Source organism: Oryctolagus cuniculus, chromosome 1 (genome assembly GCF_964237555.1).
Source record: "Oryctolagus cuniculus chromosome 1, mOryCun1.1, whole genome shotgun sequence".
NCBI classification, from domain to species: Eukaryota; Metazoa; Chordata; class Mammalia; order Lagomorpha; family Leporidae; genus Oryctolagus; species Oryctolagus cuniculus.
Genome location: NC_091432.1, coordinates 237827691 through 237847687, shown reverse-complemented (window position 1 = coordinate 237847687; position 19997 = coordinate 237827691). Strand labels below are relative to the sequence as shown.

Below are 19997 nucleotides of genomic sequence, written 5' to 3'. Positions count from 1 at the left end.
AGACAAAGGCCATCAGTACCACAGCTCTTCTCACGCAGGTCACCATCTAAGCCAGCTCACCTGAACCCATTCTCACCGCTGAGTTCTACAACGCTGCCAACAGACCCCTCCCACAGAGCTGAAGATGGCCAGGTGTCCTCAGTGTCCCCAGAGCCTGCCGAGCCTGAACCCCACCAGAACCTGTTTCAGCCGGGATCTTCCACTCTCTGTCCACACCAGTGAGAGCATCGAATCTGCCCTCTCAGAACTGCAGCAGCATGCACGCAGCCCAACATTCACAGTCAGGGCCGGCACTGTGGCACAGCAGGTAAAGCCCCGGCCTGCAGCGCCGGCATCCCACATATGTGCCGGTGTGAGTCCCAGCTGCTCCACGTCCGATCCAGCTCTGCTGTGGTCAGGGGAAGCAGTAGAAGATGGCCCAAGGCATTGGGCCCTTGCACCCACGTGGGAGACCCAGAAGAAGCTCTTGGCTTCGGATGGGCACAGCTCTGGCCATTGCGGCTAATTGGGGAATGAACCAGCAGATGGAAGACCTTTCTCTTTCTCTCTCTCTGCCTCTCCTTCTCTAACTCTGACTTTCAAATAAATGAATCTTCAAAAAATAAATTCACAGCCTACCATACACTGTATACGTGAGACCTTCCTGATTTCCTTGGGATACTGGGCTCGGCATGCGGCTGTGAGAGGCCCACAGACAGCAAGCGCCTAGCCACAGGAGAGCCTCAGTGAAGGCGAACCCAGCAGGGGCTGCTCCCACCACAGCTCTTCACTGGTCTTCAGTGGGCCCACGATGAAGCCATCTGAAAAGCAAGCAGTCCTAGCCACTCTGTGATGTACCTGGTGTCAGCAGAGGCACATACACCACCCCAAAGGCAGGTAGCCCCGAAAGGGGCTCTGCACTATGGAAGAAGTCCAGTAAGGAAAGGACACAGGGCCTAACAGAGCAGCCCGTGCTTGCAGGAGGAAGTCAGCACAGACACTCGGGCAATCACTGTCACACCTCCTGCCAACCTGGAGCTTAAGGAGAAGATTAGTGGGGTGGCCACTGTGGTACAGCGGGTTAAGCTGCCTGCACCAGCATCCTGGGTCAGGGTACCAGTTTGAGTCACAGATGATCCACTATGGATCTAGCTTCCTGTTAATGCACCTGGGAAGGCAGTGGAAGATGGATTAGATTCTTGGGCCCCTGTCAACCATGTTGGAGAACCAGATGGAGTTCCTGGCTCCTGGCCTCAGCTTGGCCCTGCCCTGGCTATTGTAGTGATTTGGAGGACTGAACCAGCAGAAAGACTCCTTTGTCTCTCTCTGTTACTCTGGCTTTCAAATAAATACACCTTTTAAAAAAGGAAAAAAAGAAGCCGGCGCCGTGGCTCAATAGGCTAATCCTCCACCTTGTGGCGCCGGCACACCGGGTTCTAGTCCCGGTTGGGGCGCCGGATTCTGTCCCGGTTGCCCCTCTTCCAGGCCAGCTCTCTGCTATGGCCAGGGAGTGCAGTGGAGGATGGCCCAGGTGCTTGGGCCCTGCACCCCATGGGAGACCAGGAAAAGCACCTGGCTCCTGGCTCCTGCCAGGATCAGCGCGGTGCGCCGGCTGCAGCGGCGGCCATTGGAGGGTGAACCAACGGCAAAGGAAGACCTTTCTCTCTCTGTCTCTCTCTCACTGTCCACTCTGCCTGTCAAAAAAAAAAAAAAAAAAAAAAAAAAAAAGAAAAAGAAAAACCTCTGAGGCCTAACTCCAATGCATGTGGTACAGGAGACAGACACTTCTAAGATAAGATAAAGTCAGTAATTCAAGCGAAATAAAATATGAAAATCCAAGTCTAAAGCAAAGAGGACATTTTATCCAGGCCTAGAAGCCAGACTGCTGACTCTCATCTCCTGCAGTCCGATGGGGGACTCTCTCCCCTGCTCTTACCTTTCGGGCATGGTCAGCTTCCGATGTGCTCTCTTTAGAAGTCCTACTGTCCTCAGTGGGAAACGCAGCTGCCCGCTCAGCCCCGTGTTCCTCCTCCTCCTCGAGCTCATCGGAGTCGTCCTCCTCGGAGTCCACGTCCAGGCTCTCCCCGTTCACGTGGAGTGCACTGTCCCCCAGCTCCTTCTCTCCCTGCAACACGGCAGGGCACGCCCTCAAGACAGGTCCTGCACACATCCACGCCAACCCGCAGAGCCTGTGAGGGCAAGCGCCTGCCAGGGACAGGACCATAGCGAGCCGGGCAGGCGGCAGGGCTGAGGGAGAAGGATGAGGAGAACGAGGTGGGTGGGTCTCCAGTGACTCACCTGACCAGAGGCTCTGCCCAGAGAGAGGACTTCAGAGGAAGGGAAGGTCGTCCAGACAGACCACGGACAACCTCACATGACCCTTGTTTTCCCACACTTATTTGCACACACGGCAAATAAGTCAAAGGTTCCCCTTACCTTGGGACCCACAGTGGAATGAGTTAGACTCTTGAACATCTCAATCACCGTCCTCTGTTTTAACACTTTGGTCTTTTTCTTAGGAACCAGGCTATAGGTTCCCATTCTTCGTTTTTTCTTGCGAGACACTGCAGCTGCTAAAACAAAAGGCAAGCAAGCTAAAAAAAAAAAAAGTCAAAAGGGGACAAGAAAGGAAAAGATACCATTCAAATGTTTCTTAAAGGTAGGAGACAGTTCACAAAAACTGATCACCCAAATCCCACATCAGGCACCTCTCACAAGTCACAACTGCAGAGGAAGCTGAGACAATTTCCAGACTAGTGCTGGGAACACACTTCACAAAAACACATGGAGCAAAGGTACCGGCAGCCTGCATGCAGAAAACCAAAATCACACAGACAGAAGCAGATCTCGACGTGCCTCCCACACCCAACCTCCTTGGTTTAGAACAATCAAATGAAAACCCTCTTACTTTAGAAACTGGACCAGTGCTGTGGCACAGTGGGTTAAGCTGCCACCTGTGACACCAACATCCCACATAAGAGCCAGGGTAGTCCCAGTTGCTCCCTTTCTACCCAGCTCCCTGCTAATGTACCTGGGAAGGCAGCCAAAGATGGTCTGACTCCTCAGGCCCCTGCCAACCACATTGGAGACCCAGAGGAGTTTCAGGCTTCTGGATTTGGGCTGGCCCAGTCCTAGCTATTGAAACCACTTGGGGGGTGAACCTGCACACAGATCTGTTCTCTCCCACTCTTTCTGTTACTCTGCCTTGCAAATACTAAACCAACAATAACAAAAATAATTTTTTAAAAAAGAAAGAACCTGCATGCACAACACAGCAAATACGGTGGGAACTGCATGGGGCTGAGAGGGAGGCACCCAGTCCCAGTCCCAGTCCCAGTCCCAGTCCATGCTACTGTGGGGCAGGTCAGCCTACCTGGGCTGCATGTACAACCATATCAGGATCATACCGTGACCTCAGCACTCTGTGTAATTCTACTCTACAGTCCACCAGGACCCTTTCCCCAAGAACTAACAGAAGAGCAGGACCCTAAGGCTACTGTCCAGTCTGCCATTAAAAGAAAAGTAGGGGGGCCGGCACTGTGGCATAGCAAGTTAAGCCACTGTCTGCAGTGCCAGCACCCCATATGGGCGACGGTTTGAGTCCCGGCTGCTCCACTTCCGATCCAGGTTTCTGTTATGGCCTGGGAAAGCAGTAGAAGATGGCCCAAGCTCTTGGGCCCCTGCATCCACATGGGAGACCCGGTAGAAGCTCCAGGTTCCTGGCTTCAGATAGGCCCAGCTCCAGCCATTGTGGCCATTTGGGGAGTGAACAAGCAGATGGAAGATCTCTCACTCGCTCTCTGCCTCTGCCTCTCTGTAACTTTGCTTTTCAAATACATTAAAAAAAAAAAAAAAACCTTAAAAAAAGTTGGAGGGGCCAGGATTGTGGCACAGCAGGGTTAAGCCAATGCTGGTAGTGCTTGGTTTGAGTCATGGCTGCTCTGCTTCTGATTCAACTTCCTGCTACTGTGTTTAGGAAGGCAGAAGAAAGTAACCCAGGTACTTCGCCTCTGTCAGCCATGTGGGAGATCCAGATGGAGTTCTGAGCTCCTGGCTTTGGCCTGGCCCGTCTCCAGGTGTTGCTGCCATTTGGAGAGTGCACCAATGGAAGGAAGATCTCTTCTTGCTCTCTCTCTATTTACCTCTATCACTGTGCCTTTCAAATAAATAAAAACCATCTTTCAAAAAAAAAGAAAGAGACAAGCAGTAAAGAATGAACGTCTGGATGCTTTGGGGGAGTGGTTTTCAAAACAAGAGACGGCAGCAAGGAAGGAAAGCAGAGCATCGGGGCCAGCGCTATGGCACAGCCGGCCAAGCCACCACCTGCAACGCCGGCGTCCCGTAAGGGCTCGAGTTCTGGCTGCTCCACTTCCAATCCAGCTCCCTGCTGACATGTCTGGAAAAGCAGCAGCAGATGGCCCCTGCACCCACGTTGAGAGATTCGGATGAAACTCCTGGCTTCGGCCTGGCTCAGCCCTGGCCATTGTGGCCATCTGGAGAGTGAACCAGCAGAGGGAAGAGCGCTTTCTCTCCCTCCCTCCCTCCGTCTCTCTCTCTCTCTCTCCATCCACTGGTTCACTCCCCAAATGGCCACAACAGCTAGTTGGTCAAAGCCAGGAGCCAGGAGCGCCACCAGGTCTCCCACCTGGGCTTCAAGGGCTCAAGCACTTGAGCTATCTGCCACTGCCTCCCCAGGTGCATTAGAACTGAGCTGATCAGAAGCGGAGATGTGGGGACTCTGATATGGGATGCTGACATCGCAAGTAGCAGCTTAACCCATTATACCACAATGCCAGCACACCCCTCTGAAAAAAGCAGCTCTATGCTGACTGGTTTTATGTAACGACACTCTTATGGTAGAGTTCCAGGGTATAAAAAACAACTTAAAAACCACTGGAATTGGTGGTGCAGTGGGTTGGTGGTGCAGCAGGTTAACTGATGCCGGCCTGAAGTGCCGGCATCCCATATGGGCACAGGTTCTAGTCCCGGCTGCTCCTCTTCTGATCCAGCTTTTTGATATGGCCTAGGATAGCAGTGGAAGATGGCCCAAGTCCTTGAGCCCCTGCACCCACATGGGAGACCAGGAAGAAGCTCCTGGTCCCTGGCTTCAGATTGGCACAGCTTGGGCCATTACGGCCATCTGGGGAGTGAATCAATGATGGAAGACCTCTCTCTCTGTCTCTACCTCTCTCTGTAACTCTTTCAAATAAATAAAATAAATCTAAAAAAGAAAAAAAAAAAAACATTGGAAGCATAAAGAAAATTATTAAAGGGCAGGACAAAAATACATCATGTTCTAGTTCTACAAAATGATGTGAGAGCTCAAGGAACACTCAGTGTGGGAAGCCACAGCTCAGCATCCACGTTACAGCTCCACAGCCTGATGCCACAGGAGCTGGGACAGTCACCCCATGCCTCTTGCAGCACAGCTGTCCCCGAGTGCCAGGAGACCCTGAGGCTGCCCTACAACGGCTCTACCACTACGATCAGCTTGTGAGGGGCCTGGCACGATGGCGCAGAGGGTTAAAGCCCTGGCTTGAAGCTGTGGCATCCCATACAGATGGCAATTTAAGTCCTAGCTGCTCCATTTCTGATCTAGCTCTCTACTATGGCCTGGGAAAGTAGTGGAAGATGACCTAAATCCTTGAGCCCCTGCACCCACGTGAGAGACCCGGAAAAAGCTCCTGGCTCCTGATTGGCTCAGCTCTGTTGCAGCCATTTGGGGAGTGAAACCGTGGATGGAAGACCTCTCTCCCTCCCTCCCTCCCACCCCTCTCTGCAACTATGCCTTTCAAATAAATTAAAGTAAATTAAAAAAAATTTTAAAATGGTTGGAAGTCAGTACTGAGGCACCATGGGCTAAGCCTCTGCCAACTGCACTGGAATTCCCTATGGATACCCATTCCAGTCCCAGCTGTGTCTATTCCAATCCTGCTCTCTGCTATGGCCTGGGAAAGCAGTACAAAATGGCGGGAGACTTTGGGCCCCTGCACCCAAGGGGGAGACCTGGAAGAAGCTCCTGGCTCCTGGCTTATCAGCTCAGCGCCAGCTGTTGCAGGCATCTGGGGAATGAACCAATGGGTAGAGGACCTCTCTCTATCTCTCCCTCTCTATCTGTAATTCTACCTCTCAAATAAATAAAATCTTTTTTAAACTTGAAAAAATAAATGGTTGGTTCCCATGTTTGTGGTTCCCACATCCAGGGCATGAATCCACTGCGAAGTGACATTGTTTGTCTCAGAAAACTACATCTGTACTGAATGTATGCAGACTTCTTTCTTTCATTATTCCTTAAACAACAAAAAATAGTGTGTACATGCTGTCAGCATCTAGAGATGACTCACACTACACGGGAAGCTGGTTGCAGGTTCTATGCAAACACCAGGCCATTTCCTCCAGGGACTGAACGTCCACGGAGGACGGCATCCTCACGGGATCCTGGAGAAGGGTCTCACTGGACTCTTCCCCTGACTTCAGATCAGTAGCCCAGAGTCCTGCATGCACCAGCCAGGCCGGTCTGCTTCACAGGCAGCTGAGCAAGTTCCTCTCAGATCCTCCAGGGCCGCATGCACGCTGCAGCCCTGTGAGTGGTTGGGACAGAGACCGAAGGCCCACAATGCCCAAGGCACTCACCACTGCCCATCCAGCAATGACCTGCAGAGCAGGACCAAGGACCTCAGGACCCTTTCTTCCCAGTCAACAAGTTGTCCTTGTGGAATCTTCAGCCAAGCCATGAGCTTGCAACACTACACAACAGTCCAGAATGTCTCAGTGATGTTCTGCAGGGCCACAGAGCACCTGAATATTTACCAACAAGAGGTGAAGGTGGGGCTCCCTCCATGTAGCAAGGAAGACTTCGCTGTGTCAAAGCAGGGTCCAGACCCAGGAGGAAGACACAACAGGAGTAAAAGAGGCTACGAGGCAGGAGGATATGAGGCTCAGACCTCAGTGAGGATGTCCAGGGCCCTGAGGGTGGGGTCAAGTGGACAGGAGCATCAGTGACAGAGCAATGGGGACAGAGGGATCTGGAGACCTAATAGGAGCCCACAGCACCGACTGCCTCTCACAGGACAGGCCCAGAGACCCACAACAGGGCAGCCAGAGACAGGCAGCCACAAGAGTGGAAGTGGATGGACAGGTATGGTTCAGCTGCTCAGGTGGGGCGGCTGTAGTCAGGGTAACAGCAAAAGGCTCCAGAGCGCAGACACAGGTGAAGGAGGGTGGAAACGAGACAGAACACACAGAGGCTGGGCAAGCACTTGGAGGCCACTCTGCAGCCCAGTGCAAGTTTCTCCTTCAGGCCACAGACAGCAGGGCCTGGCTGTCCACAATGCTGGAGATGGTACGCCATGCCTACCCCCTGCCTCTCAGGGCCACCATTCTCTTCCTCCTTACCAGCCCACATGGAGACTTCAATTTGACTAATTCAAACTGTGGCGAACTTTCACCCAGCGACCCTGAGAGACAAAGCAGACATTTCTCTCCCATGACCCAGCCACAGCGTAGCATCTAGTGACATGGCCACAGTGCAGGGTCACAATACAGGGCATCTAAGTGACATGGCCACAGGGCAGGGTCAGAGGGCAGGCGTCTGGAGCTTGCTCGAGTGTGAAGGCATCAAACAGCTTTCTGAAATGAGTATTTTGCTCCACTCTTTCATGGTGAGACACATGCAACATTTACTAGCAGAATAATTTTTAAAGGTCTAGCTCAGTGGCACTAATACATTCAGAACACTGTACAATCATCACCATCATCATCTCCAGAAACTGAGACTCTGCCTCAGAGAAGAGGCCCCTGGCAGCCATCATTCTACGGCCAGTCCCTAGGACTCTGACTGCTCAGGGCCCTCATTAAGTGTGATCACACACTGACTGGCTTGCTTCACAAGACGCAACATTCTCAAGCTTCCTCCATGTGGTGGCAGGCTGCCGAATTCCCTCTCCATGAAGGCCGAGTACTCTCCACTGCAGCTGTGGATCGCACTTTGCTCCCCCATCCACTGATGGTCCTCTGTTGGTTGCTGTCACCTTCAGATTGTCGAGAACACTGCTGCTGTACACAAAGGTGCACGAACAGCTCTTCAAGGTCACACTTTCACTGGGATAAACCCAAAAGGACAGCTGAATCCTACGGTGATTCTGTGCTTGCCACAGCAGCTAGTCAATTTATACTACCAACAGTGCACAGGGTTCAAATTCTCCGCATTCACAGCAACATTTATTCTTTTCTTTTTAAATGTTTTGGATAGCTGCAATCCTAAATCCTAACAGGTCTTTGGGGCAACCACAGTGCTTTTGATTCCCATTCCTCAGAGGGCAGTGGGGCTGAGCATCTTCTCATGTCTGTGAAACACCTGCATACCTTCAGGTCATCTGCGTTGTTGCTGAGTTGTAGGACTTATTTAGATATTCTGGGTGGGTTCTGTGCGTTGCCTTTTGACTCCATGGAAAATATCTTTTGATGCACTAAACATTTTAGTTCTCATAAATAACGTCCCATCTGTCTGTTATTTTGTTGCTTGTACTTTTAATGTCTTATGTGGGGAGCAACCCGGACTAGACTAAGTTACTGGAATTAAGACTTATTCTATGCATCTGCTCTCCCACAATATGGTGCTGGGAGAGAAGAAAACAGCTTCTACACAGCTGCCTCCAGTTCAGCCAATAAACTGTAGGACTTGCTCCTGATTGGAGGAGAGCAGCGTGCTCGGCGTGTGGGCAGCCGAGTTGGGATTGGCGGAGGAGGACTATATAGGAGGAGAGAGACGGCATGCACCAGGAACATCTAAGAGGAACATCTAAGGGGAACATCTGTGCAGCCCCCGAGAAAGCCAGCCGGCGGTGTGCCGCTCCCCTGCGGAAGTGGGGAATGTGGCAGGGGGAACCGCCCTTCCACGGAGGTGGAAGGGTCAGTAGCCAACCCGGGAAGAACGAGCAGCAAACCCGGGAAGGGCCGAGCAGACGAAAGAACAGCGCAGGGTCCTGTGTCGTTCCTCCACGAAGATGGGGAGCGACATAATGGTGCCGTGACTCGGATATGAAGCTTAGTGTCGTTCCTCCACGAAGAGGGGGAGCGACATAATGGTGCCGTGACTCGGATATGAAGCCTAGGCAGGGTTTAGTGTCGTTCCTCCACGAAGAGGGGGAGCGACAGTCTTATACCAAAATAAAAGTAAACAAAAATAAAAATAAAATCATTGCCAAATCAAGTCATGAGTCCTTCCCGCTTCATTTTCCTCTTAGACTTCAGGGGCTTACATGCGAGCCATGGGCCCATCTTGAGTTCACTTTTACAGGTGATGGTAGGCAGAGGCCCAGCTACATTCTTCTGGACATGGACGTCCAGTCTTTGCAGCACTGTTGGTTGAGAAGCTGTCCTTTCCCGACTAAATGGTCTGTCAAAAACCACTGACCACACAGGAACGGACATCCGTCCGTCTTTATGCCAGAATCATTGTGTCTTGATTACTGTGGCTTTGTAGTAAGCTCTGAATCTCTACTTTTTAAAACACAGAGACCTAACGCATGATCCAGCTAGGAAGAATGTGCACACTGCAGTGTAGGCAGAGTGTACTGTGTACATGTCTTAGAATGAGCAGGCTCACCCTGTTGAGCTTCCTATTTCCAGCCTGACTGTACTAGCTAGGACTGAGAATGGGTATTGACCTCTATTATTATTGTAGAAATTCCTACTTCTTCTTTCAATTTTATCCATTTTTGCTTCCCCTACTTTGAGGGTTTACCATTAGGCACACAAAGCTAATTGTTCTCTTGCCTGCTTTACTTACTGCTTATGTAAAATGTGCTACCTTGGCTCTTACAGCATTTTACAATTTAAATTCAATCTTGTTTGACATTAGTGTGGACATCCTGCTCTCTTTTGGTTACTTTTTCAATGTAATGTTTATTTCCATCCTTTCACTTTCAATCTATCTATGTCTGGTTCTTTGGGGGTACTTGAAAAGGGGTAGATATTTGGCAATAAAGACAGTAATATCAGAGTGCCTGGGATTGAGTCCTGGCTCTTTGCTTCTGATACAGTTTCCTGCTAATGCACCCCATGGAAAACAGCAGATGATGGCTCAACAACTTGGGTCCCTGTTACCTGTATGGGATTCCTGGCTTTGGCCTGACTCAACCCTGGCCACTGCAGGCATTTAGAGAATGAGCCAGTGGCCAGCACTGTGGCATAATGGTAGGACTGCTGCCTGCAGTACCGGCATCCCACATGGGCACTGGTTCGTGTCCTGGCTGCTCCACTTCCTATCCAGCTCTCTACTGTGGCCTGGGAAAGCAGTGGAGTATGGCCCAGGTCCTTGGGCCTCTGCATCCATATGGGAGAACCAGAGAAGGCTCCTGGCTTTGAATTGGCAGCCTACTGGAGAGTGAACCAGCTGTTGCGGCCAACTGGAAAGTGAACCAGCAGATGGAAGAACTCTTTCTTCCTGCCTCTTCTTCTCTCTCTGTGTAACTCTTTCAAATAAATAAATAAATTTTTGGAAAGAAAAAAAAAAAAAAAAAGAGTGAGCCAGTAGACGGAAGATCGATCACTTTCTCAAAAAAAATTAAGGTCACGAAAAATGTACATTATCTTAATTCTATGTTGCTATGAACCTATTTAAGTATCCTTGGAAAGCAATCTCTCCCAGCCAGCACTGCATAGGTGCGTGTGACCCCATACTCTGCCAGTCTGTCTTTTCACTGGAGCTTAATTTGCTTACAGTAATCACTGGCGAGGGTTCCCCCATCATCTCGCTGTATTTTTCAGACACCTTTCAGATTGTTGTCTCTTATTTGCTACAGGACTGTCTTCTAAATTTACTTGGCTTTTTTGTGCTGAAATGTTTAAATTATTTTCTCATTTCCTTTTGTATATACATGCTGTAGTTATTTTCTTGCAATTACAGCAATTACATTTCTTAATTAACTAATACATTTATTTATTTATTTATTTATTTGAAAGACAGAACTATCCATCCACTGGTTCTCTTCCCCCCAAATGCCCACATTGGCTGAGATACAGCCAAAGCTGTACCTGGGCACCTAGAACTCAATCCAGGTCTCCCACAGGAGTGGCAGGAACACAATTACTTGAGCCATTATCACTGCTTCCCAGGATCTCCACTAGCAGGAAGCTGGAATTATGAGCCAGAGCAGGGTACTAAATCCACATACTCCAACTTTGGACGCTGGCATCCTAACCAGGATTTTAAGTGCCAGGCCAAACACCGGCCCCCAAGGGGTTACATAAAATCCTGATTTCGTAACATTCAAAAATTCTGTTCCCTTCCAACTCCATTCATACTCCTTTCAGTAACTGATGACACAGAACTGCATCTGTATACACTGTGTGGCCAAAGCATACACTAATAATTTTTTACATCCCTCAGTCTCCTAGAATCACACAGGGGCCAGTACTGTGGCACAGCAGGTCAAGCTCAAGTTTATGACACTGGTATCCCATCCTGAAGACCCAGCTGGAGTCCTGATTCTGATCCAGTTCCCTTGCAAACGTGCTGGGAAGGCAGTGGAAGATAGCCCACGTGCTTGGCCATCTCCACCCATGTGGGAGACATGAAGGAGTTACTGGCTCCTGGCTTTAGTCTGGCCCAGGTCTGGCTGTTGCAGCCATTTGAGGAGTGAACCAGTAGATCAAAGACTGATTTTTTTTCTCTCTCTCTCTGTAGCAGTCACTCTGCCTTTCAAAGAAACAAATCTTTTTTTTTTTTTAATTGTGTAGAAAAATGTGGCATTACAAACCCAACTTGGAGTACAGTGATAAACGCAGATGTGTTTTGTTCTGTATGTTCATTTCTTAAATGTTGCAGAAAACAAAAAGTGGAGTTATAAACCACTGTTACATTAATAGTAGCTTTTATAACTGCCCATGTATTCACCTTTACCTGCACTGGGTTACTGCCTCCTCTGCTTTCATTCCGACCCAGGGGACTCTGCAGCACTTCCTGCAGGGAGAGCTGTGTTACACACGCCCTCCGCTCATGTCTTCACAGAAACGCCTTCATTTCTCCCTCATTCTTCACGATGGCCTTGCTGCATGGAGGATGCGTGGTGGACAGGAGGTTCTCGCTCTTCTCGTGTCATTCTGCATACATCAGCCTGCTGCCTCTGGCCTCCAAAGACCCTGACAAGATGGCTGGAGTTCATCTGACTGAAGAGGCCTCACGTGTGAGGAGTGCCCCTCTCTTGCTGCTTCCAAGACTCTGTCTTGCAAGAGTTTGACTACAACTTGGTTCAGTGTGGGTCTCACCATCTTACCTGAAGTTCATGGCGCTGCATGGATGCTTACCTGTGAGTTGTTCATCAAATCTGGGGAGTTGTAGCCAATGACTCCTTCAAATCTTCTCTCTACTCCTCACCACTCTGCTCTACTTCTGTGAGCCCCACAATGAATGTGTGGTCTTCCTGATACTGCCCTCAGAGTCCCGCAGGCTCTGCTTGTGCTTCTGCCATCTGTTTCCTCCTCAGTTCTGCCTTCAACCCCCTGCTGGGACTTTTTCCTTCCATTTACTGCACTTCCCAACTACAGGGTTTATTTCTTGTTGGGTTTTTAATTAATATTTCTATTTTGCTCTTGACTTTCTCCAAGTCTTCTTTCAGTTCTCAGAGTCTAGGGTCTCTATCAAGACTCTCTCAGGGGCAATCTCTGTTTTATTCTGTTTCCTCTGACTGAGCTGTACTCTCCTATCTTTTTAGGTCTTTCGATCTTCCACATAAACCTGGACAGCTGCATCTACTAACGTGGCCACCGTGGGAGATGGATCTGTCCCCTTTCCCCAGGTTTTGCTGATTTTTGGTGTTTACACAGATTTGATATCAGCCCGGGGTGTAATGCTAAGCACCTCTCAGCTCTTGTCTGAGTCTACATGTCACTGGGTGTGTGCAGTCACTTTCTAATTCTCCCCACCTACTCAAGTCATTAATGTCTGACTCCCTAAAGGAAAACAGAGGAAAAGAAAGGGCAAAGGAATAAAAAGGCATCAGCTGTTAAATCCTTTGGAGGTAACAAGCCAGAGCTCTTTGCTTGTAGCTCTGTGTCGGAACACAGGCCAAGGTCACAGCCATCTGAAGGACAGGCCCCTTGTGCCATGCTGGCTCTCACACGCTGTGAGAAAGCCGCTCCAGGAGACTGTGCACAACCACTGCCATGGGTTGGCAATGCAAAGTGGGCAGCTGTTACTGTGCTCAGGAGCTGAGAGAGAAATCAACCATCCAAGCTTTCCCATGGAAGCTGCAAATCTTCAGTAGATGCCAGGGTTCCAAAACAAATCTATGTCTACCCACACACCTGTTGCTACGACACCATTGCCCTAGAATCCCCTGAAAGAAGTTTCTGGTGCATGTGTTTTTAATTGTAAACCTCTTCATTTTGAACAGAAATCAAAAAGAGCTACTGACAAAGATGTCAATCCACTGCGTCAAAAGAACTAGTGTTGAAGCTAGTGTCATGGTGCAGCAAGTTAAGAGGCCACAAGCAATATTAGCATGCTGGCTTGAGTGCTGCTTCCGATACAGCTCCCTAATGCACCTAGGAAAACAGCAGAAGATGGCCCAAGTGCTTGGGCCCCCATACCCACGTGGGAGACTTAAATGGAGTTCCTGACTGCTGGCTTCGTCCTGGCCCAGTTCTGCTGCTTCACTCCCTAAACAGGAAGTGAACCAGCAGTCAGAAGAGTTCACTCTCACACGCTTCCCCCGCAACCCCAATGTCTTACTGCCTTGCAAGTACATTAAATAAATCCTATTTTGGGCATCTTGTGAAGCTGAGTCAGCCTGGGACTGTATCACACTAATGGGATTCAATGTGCACCCAGCACCAGTTAGCAAAGGTTTCTCACGTGACACTAAGGGGAAGGCAAGACCTCAGTCCTAGAAGATCACAGTCCCCTTAGCCCTTAGCCCTAAGGTAATGGGGATGAGTGACATCTGCAGAATTTGCTAGGACGTCAGCTGTCAAATGCACCTGGTAACCAGCATGTGAATGTGCTCCTCGTTCCTACCTGTGATAAATCTACAGGAGCAGCAGGAAGGAAGAGAACAAGACCTTCTGTGATCATCACCACACTAACTGCAAAAAGGCGACATAAGCGTTCTCTGGTGTATTGACATCAACACCCCAGCCAAAGGCAGAGAACCCTCATCAGCAGATGAAGGAACAAGATTTAATAAAAGGAAAGGGGGGGGTGGGGCACTGTAGTACAGCAGGTAAAGCTGCCAGCTGCAGTGTCGGCATCCTATATAGGCGCTGGTTCAAGAACTGGCTGCTCCACTTCTGATCCCGCTCTCTGCTGTGGCCTGGGAAAGCAGTAGAAGATGCCCCAAGTCCTTGGTCCCTGCACCCGTGCGGGAGACCCAGACAGAGCTCCTGACTCCTGGCTTCAGATCAGCGCAGCTCAGATCATTGTGGCCACCTGGGGAGTGAACCAGAGGATGGAAGGACCCCCGCCCCCACTCCTCTCCGTGTAACTCTTTCAAGTAAATAAATAAATCTTTAAAAAAAAAAAAAAATTGAACAGTCTTTAAAAAAAAGCACACACACACAAAAGGAAATGGGCCCTCTTGGGTCTGCTCATGACCCTTCCTTCTTCACAGCCCATTCCATGACTGGATACAGGACACTGGCAAGAGCCCTTCCCACCAGAGGGTACTTCCAATGCCAGAGGCCAGGCAACACTGCAGGGGGCACACACACTCCTCCCGGAGAACACTCAGATACAGAAAATGCGACTTCACCCTCTCTGGGAGGGGAGGAGGCCGTGTTTCAGTGACTACACAGAGGCAGCTAGACTTGGGGGAGTACCTGTGACCACAGAGCCACAACAGCCAGTGACCTGACGGAAATCACAGCGGACATGGAAAGGACTTAGCAAAGGGAGGACACAAAGGGGACAACTGGTCATTTCATTTTAGAAATAATAAAGAAATAATAAAGAAAGAAATAATAAAGAAATAAGCCAGCGCTGTGGCTCACTAGGCTAATCCTCTGCCTGCGGCACCAGCACACCAGGTTCTAGCCCCGATTGGGGCACCGGATTCTGTCCCCATTGCTCCTCTTCCAGTCCAGCTCTCTGCTGTGGCCCAGGAGTGCAGTGGAGGATGGCCCAAGTCCTTGGGCCCTAAACCCACATGGGAGACCAGGAGAAGCACCTGGCTCCTGACTTCGGATCAGCGTGGTGCCCCGGCCGCAGCGCGCCAGCCACAGTGGCCATTGGGGGGGTGAACCAATGGAAAAGGAAGACCTTTCTCTCTGTCCCTCTCTCTCACTGTCCACTCTGCCTGTCAAAAAAAAAAAAAAGAAAGAAAGCAAGCAAGCAAGCAAGCAGAAGTAGAAAACAGCATCTTAATACTTGGCGCCAGTCTTGACACATAAATTTAATTCCATACAGATCTGCAAATTACAGGTGTAATTACTACAAACACTTAATACTGAGTCAAACAACCAACGTCAAGGACAATCCTGGTCCTGCTTTCTGCCTGCTGCGGTTCAGCCAGAAGCACCAGGCCTCCCTGAAGAAAGCCAATTCCAGGACTCGGAGCACAGGGTTACAGTGGTCTGCAGAGCCTTCAGAGAGTGATGGGGTCCTGACCTGACCCAGGGCTCAGGGACAAAATAAATAGGAGTGGACTTTCAGCCAGAGACTCAAACAGTTCCTGAGTCACATGAAATGGACAGAAGGACAGACGGATGAATGGGTGGATGGACCAGCAGGTGGCTGGGTGGACATGTGGGTAGGCGGAAGGCTGGCTGGGTGGCTGGAAAGATGACACGCTTAGTTATGGCAGACCCTGAACTATCAGAGAGGAAGCGATGCAGTCAGAGAAACGCTGCTTGGCATTCCCATGTACACTCGCTTTGGGTGCACCTCACGACAGTGAAGTCCCTGTGGGATGTGAGGAGATGCGGGGCACCTGCAGAGCCTCCAGTGTCTCCCCAGGACACAGGTCAGGACAACCTGGAGAACAGAAACATAAGCACAAAGGTTGCCCCTAGCTCCCCCACCTGACCACAACAGGACAGAAGGCCGCAAAATCCAACTGCTCAGCGTACATGCCATTCAGCTGGGATGTTCCTTACCCTGATCCTGAAACCTAGGAAATGTGGGAAAACCTTCATCAGACACCTCCTGCCAAGAGACCGGCACTGCTCACATGCCAAGGTCAAGACAAGGAGCTGAGAGTGGATCATGTCACAGGAGACAACACACGAGGCAACGACAGGACGGAAAGCAGAACCTGACTTTGTGTTGCTGTGGAGGCAGGATCTGAAGGCACTAAGGTTAGACGGCAGTGCTGCAGCACTGCTTACCTCTAGTCCTCACGCAGCGCTAGTTTCCTAAGAGAAGGGCCTTATTCTGCAGAGGGTACCTTGTGACTTTCAGGAAACAGTAGGGTGTATAAACAAATAAAAGGGAACAATGTCTGCAACTGTTTCAGAATTGAAAAGTTGCATACAAAAAACCGGCAGGGAATACACATCTTGTCAAAACGAATGACGCAGGGCTGGGGCTGTGGCATGATGGGTTAAGCTGCAGCACACAAAGCCGGCAGCCCATATGGATGCAGGATCAAGTCCCCACTGCTCCACTTACCATCCAGCTCCCTGCTAACGCACCTGGGTAAGCAGCGGAAGATGGCCCAGGTCCTTGGGCCCCTGCACTCTCGGAGGGAGACCTGGAAGAAGTTTGTGGCTCCTGGCTTTGGCCTTGCCCAGCCCTGGCCATTACAACCATTTGGGGAGTGAACCAGCAAATGGAAGATCTCTCTCTCACTCTGTAACTCTGCCATTCAATAAATAAAATAATTCTTTAAAAAAATGAATGATGCATAGAAATCTGAAATTAGTTTGAATAAAAAGTATTTGGGTAGGTGCTAGTTAAGACTGTGTGGTTAAGACTGTGTGGGAGGTCTGCATCCTGTATCAGGGTGTCTGAGTTTGGAGTCTTAGCTCCATTTCTCATTCCAACTTCCGGCTAAGACACAGCCTGGGCAGCAGTGATGCCTCAAGTAGTTGAGCCCTGGCCGCTCACAAGGGAAACTAGGACTGAATTCCTGGCTTCAGGCTGGCTTTTGAGAAGTGGACCAGTGGAAAGATCAACCTCTCACTCGTGCACTCTCTTTCTCTCCCTCCCCTCTTCACATAAATAAAAATAAATAAATTTTTAAACTATTTTAAACACTTAAGTGACCAGGGAGCATTCTCCCAAGGAGAGCTGTCCTGTGGACAGCACCAGACTGATCAAGTACAAGTCAGCAGGTCCTCGTCCAATATTGGTGACAGCCTCACAGGAAAATTCTTTTTTTTTTTTTTTTTTGGGCGGGGGGGGGGGGGGGGACTAGAGGCATATTCCACTAAGTCTCCCAAATGTTGATGGGAACATGTGCTGCTGAAATTCAAATGAAACCATGAGCAAACAAGAAGCACAGTGCACAAGAACCTTTTCAAATTCAAACTCCAGGCTGCTGCATGCTGGATTCCAGTCGGCCACTCTGAGAATGGTGCGAAGCACACGCCAAGCCCAGGAGCTGGAAGCACCCCTCACCCTGAATTGCGTGCCCTGGTCCAGCCTCTCCTGCTGCCCTAAGTCCTGCAACCGCCTCCAGGAAGGAGAAGTCAAGTGTTTATCCTCCTGAGACAGGAGAAGGGAGCAAGCACAGAAGAGTGACCACCGCCCACAGACAGGGGCTGTGACAAAGCAAAGCCCTGGGTCTGAGCATCCCCAGAGCACCTGACAGCTCTCAAAGCAGCGTCTTCTACCCAATCAGACCAAGTCAGCACAATTTTTCTAACAATTTAGAAAACATTTTTCATCCGGAGACAGAAAACGAGCTAGGAAAATCATGCCAGTGTCAGACAAGGCACGGGAAGAGAGGTCGGGGGGGGGGGGGGGGGGGCCTGCTCAGGCGCACAGGTGAGCAGAGCAGGGCGTGCTGACGACCACATTTTCCCAGAGCAACACAGGCATTCACTGCAAGCAGCATCCTCACCTGGCGAGGGGCAGGCTTGAGAAACGTCTTACCTGTCTGTGACTTGGTGGTGGCCATGTAGCACTGGTTCTGAGGTAGCGACTGATGAAGGGACGGGAAGGGGGGTAAAAGCTGCTGTCGTCCGAAGTCAGAAGCATTTTTGTTGATCTCCTCTTTCGGATCCTTAGGGTCTCTAGCTGCTCGGACGTCTCTGGGGTCCTTACTGGCTGCGAGCTTCAAAACAAAGACAATTAAAAACTGAAACGTGCACGCAGACAGTCACGGGTAACAACATACCCCCCAAAACACATTTCCTTCCCCACTGTTTCCCTCAACCAAAGACAAGCCACACCATGAGGCAGAGACAGAGAGGGGAGAGTGAGGAGACAGAGGGCCGAGTCCTCAAACCTTCACAGTGCTATACCCACAGAGTACCTGCACAGTGCACTGCCTGCACCCCAGGGTCCAAGCGAGAAAAGAAAGGTGAGCTGCAGCAGTGGAAACAAGGCCATAAATCAAGAAACATTTTCTATCTGACTCTGGCTTACTGCAGAAAACCTTTGCCAAGCCCTGATTTTAGTAATAAATACTATTACTAAGCTAACAAAGACTCAAAATGACCAACATCAACAACTTCCCAGTTTATCACTGCACTTCATGATGTCCATGTATCAGAATTATGTATCTCACAGTGGCTGACCATGGCCACTTCCGCCAACTTCCCATGTCTGCCTTTCATCTCAGCCCTTCCCAGCAACCTACAAGGAGGCCGCCATGACTCCAACAATAACCCTAGCACTGCTCCATGCACAGTAAACACTGCCCGTCTATCCAGTCACCTGCAAGCCAAGGGAGTCAGCTCTCAAATCCAGTTCAAACTAGTGCAATCAATGGTGAGGAGTGTTAAAGGCGAGGTGCCCCTCAACAAACAGTGCTGGGGAACGGCATGTGCACGTGCAGAGGCCAGCTCCAGCCCATCATCACATACAACATGGACTCAAAAGGGTCAGAGATCTTATGTGAGACTCAAAAAAAACTTCACAGCACAGACAGAGGGAAAGCTCATGACATTGGATATGACAGTCACGCCTCATGAACAACACAGTGCAGGCAATGAAAGAACAAGACTTCATCAAAATTAACATTTCTATAGATCAACAGACACAATCAACAGTGAAAGGCAACTAACAAATAGGAGAATTTAAGGTTCACAACTTATAGAGGGTTACTATTTAGAAAACATAAAGAAGTCCTACAACTCAACAAAATAAAAAACTCCTAATTAAAACACTGAGCAGGCCGGCGCTGCGGCTCAATAGGCTAATCCTCCGCCTGCGGCACGAGCACACCGGGTTCTAGTCCCAGTCGGGGCGCCGGATTCTGTCCTGGTTGCCCCTCTTCCAGGCCAGCTCTCTACTGTGGCCCAGGAGTGCAGTGGAGGATGGCCCAAGTGCTTGGGCCCTGTACCCCATGGGAGACCAGGAGAAGCACCTGGCTCCTGCCTTCGGATCAGCGCGGTGCACAGGCCACAGCGGCCATTGGAGGGTGAACCAACGGCAAAGGAAGACCTTTCTCTCTGTCTCTCTCTCTCATTGTCCATTCTGCCTGTCAAAAAATAAAAATAAAAATAACACACAAACACCAACACTGAGCCAAAGACTGGAGTAGACATTTCTCTAAAGAACATTCATCGGGCTGGTGCCATGGCACTATAGGTTAATCCTCCACCTGTGGCACCAGCATCCCACATGGGCACTGGTTCAAGCCCCGGCTGCTCCTCTTCCAATCCAACTCTCTGCTATGACCTGGGAAAGCAGTAGAAGATGGCCCAAGTCCTTGGGCCTCTGCACCTGCAGAAGCTCCTGGCTCCTGGCTTTGGATCAGCACAGCTCCAATCATTGCGACCATTTGGGGAGTGAACCAATGGAAGGAAAACCTATCTTTCCCTCACCGTCTGTAACTCTACCCTCTCACTGTCTGTGACCTTACCCCTCAAATAAATAAATAAAATCTTCAAAAAAAAAAAATTCACAA

The 19997-nt window shown here is 50.0% G+C and overlaps 1 protein-coding gene across 14 annotated transcripts in view; it reads right to left on the bottom strand.

The window, feature by feature from the left end:
* Positions 1-19997, bottom strand: part of EHMT1 (euchromatic histone lysine methyltransferase 1) — a 186227-nt gene that overhangs the window by 84310 nt on the left and 81920 nt on the right. For 8 of the 14 annotated variants that reach the window (XM_051838873.2, XM_051838872.2, XM_051838869.2 and 5 more), the window contains 3 exons: positions 18017-18197; positions 2416-2573; positions 1916-2104 (listed from right to left, as the gene is read on the bottom strand). In XM_051838873.2, the coding sequence (XP_051694833.1) occupies positions 1916-2104; positions 2416-2573; positions 18017-18197 (528 nt within the window). The remainder of the gene's footprint in view (positions 1-1915; positions 2105-2415; positions 2574-18016; positions 18198-19997) is intronic. The other 6 variants (XM_051838871.2, XM_070059753.1, XM_070059748.1 and 3 more) reach the window with 1 other exon arrangement.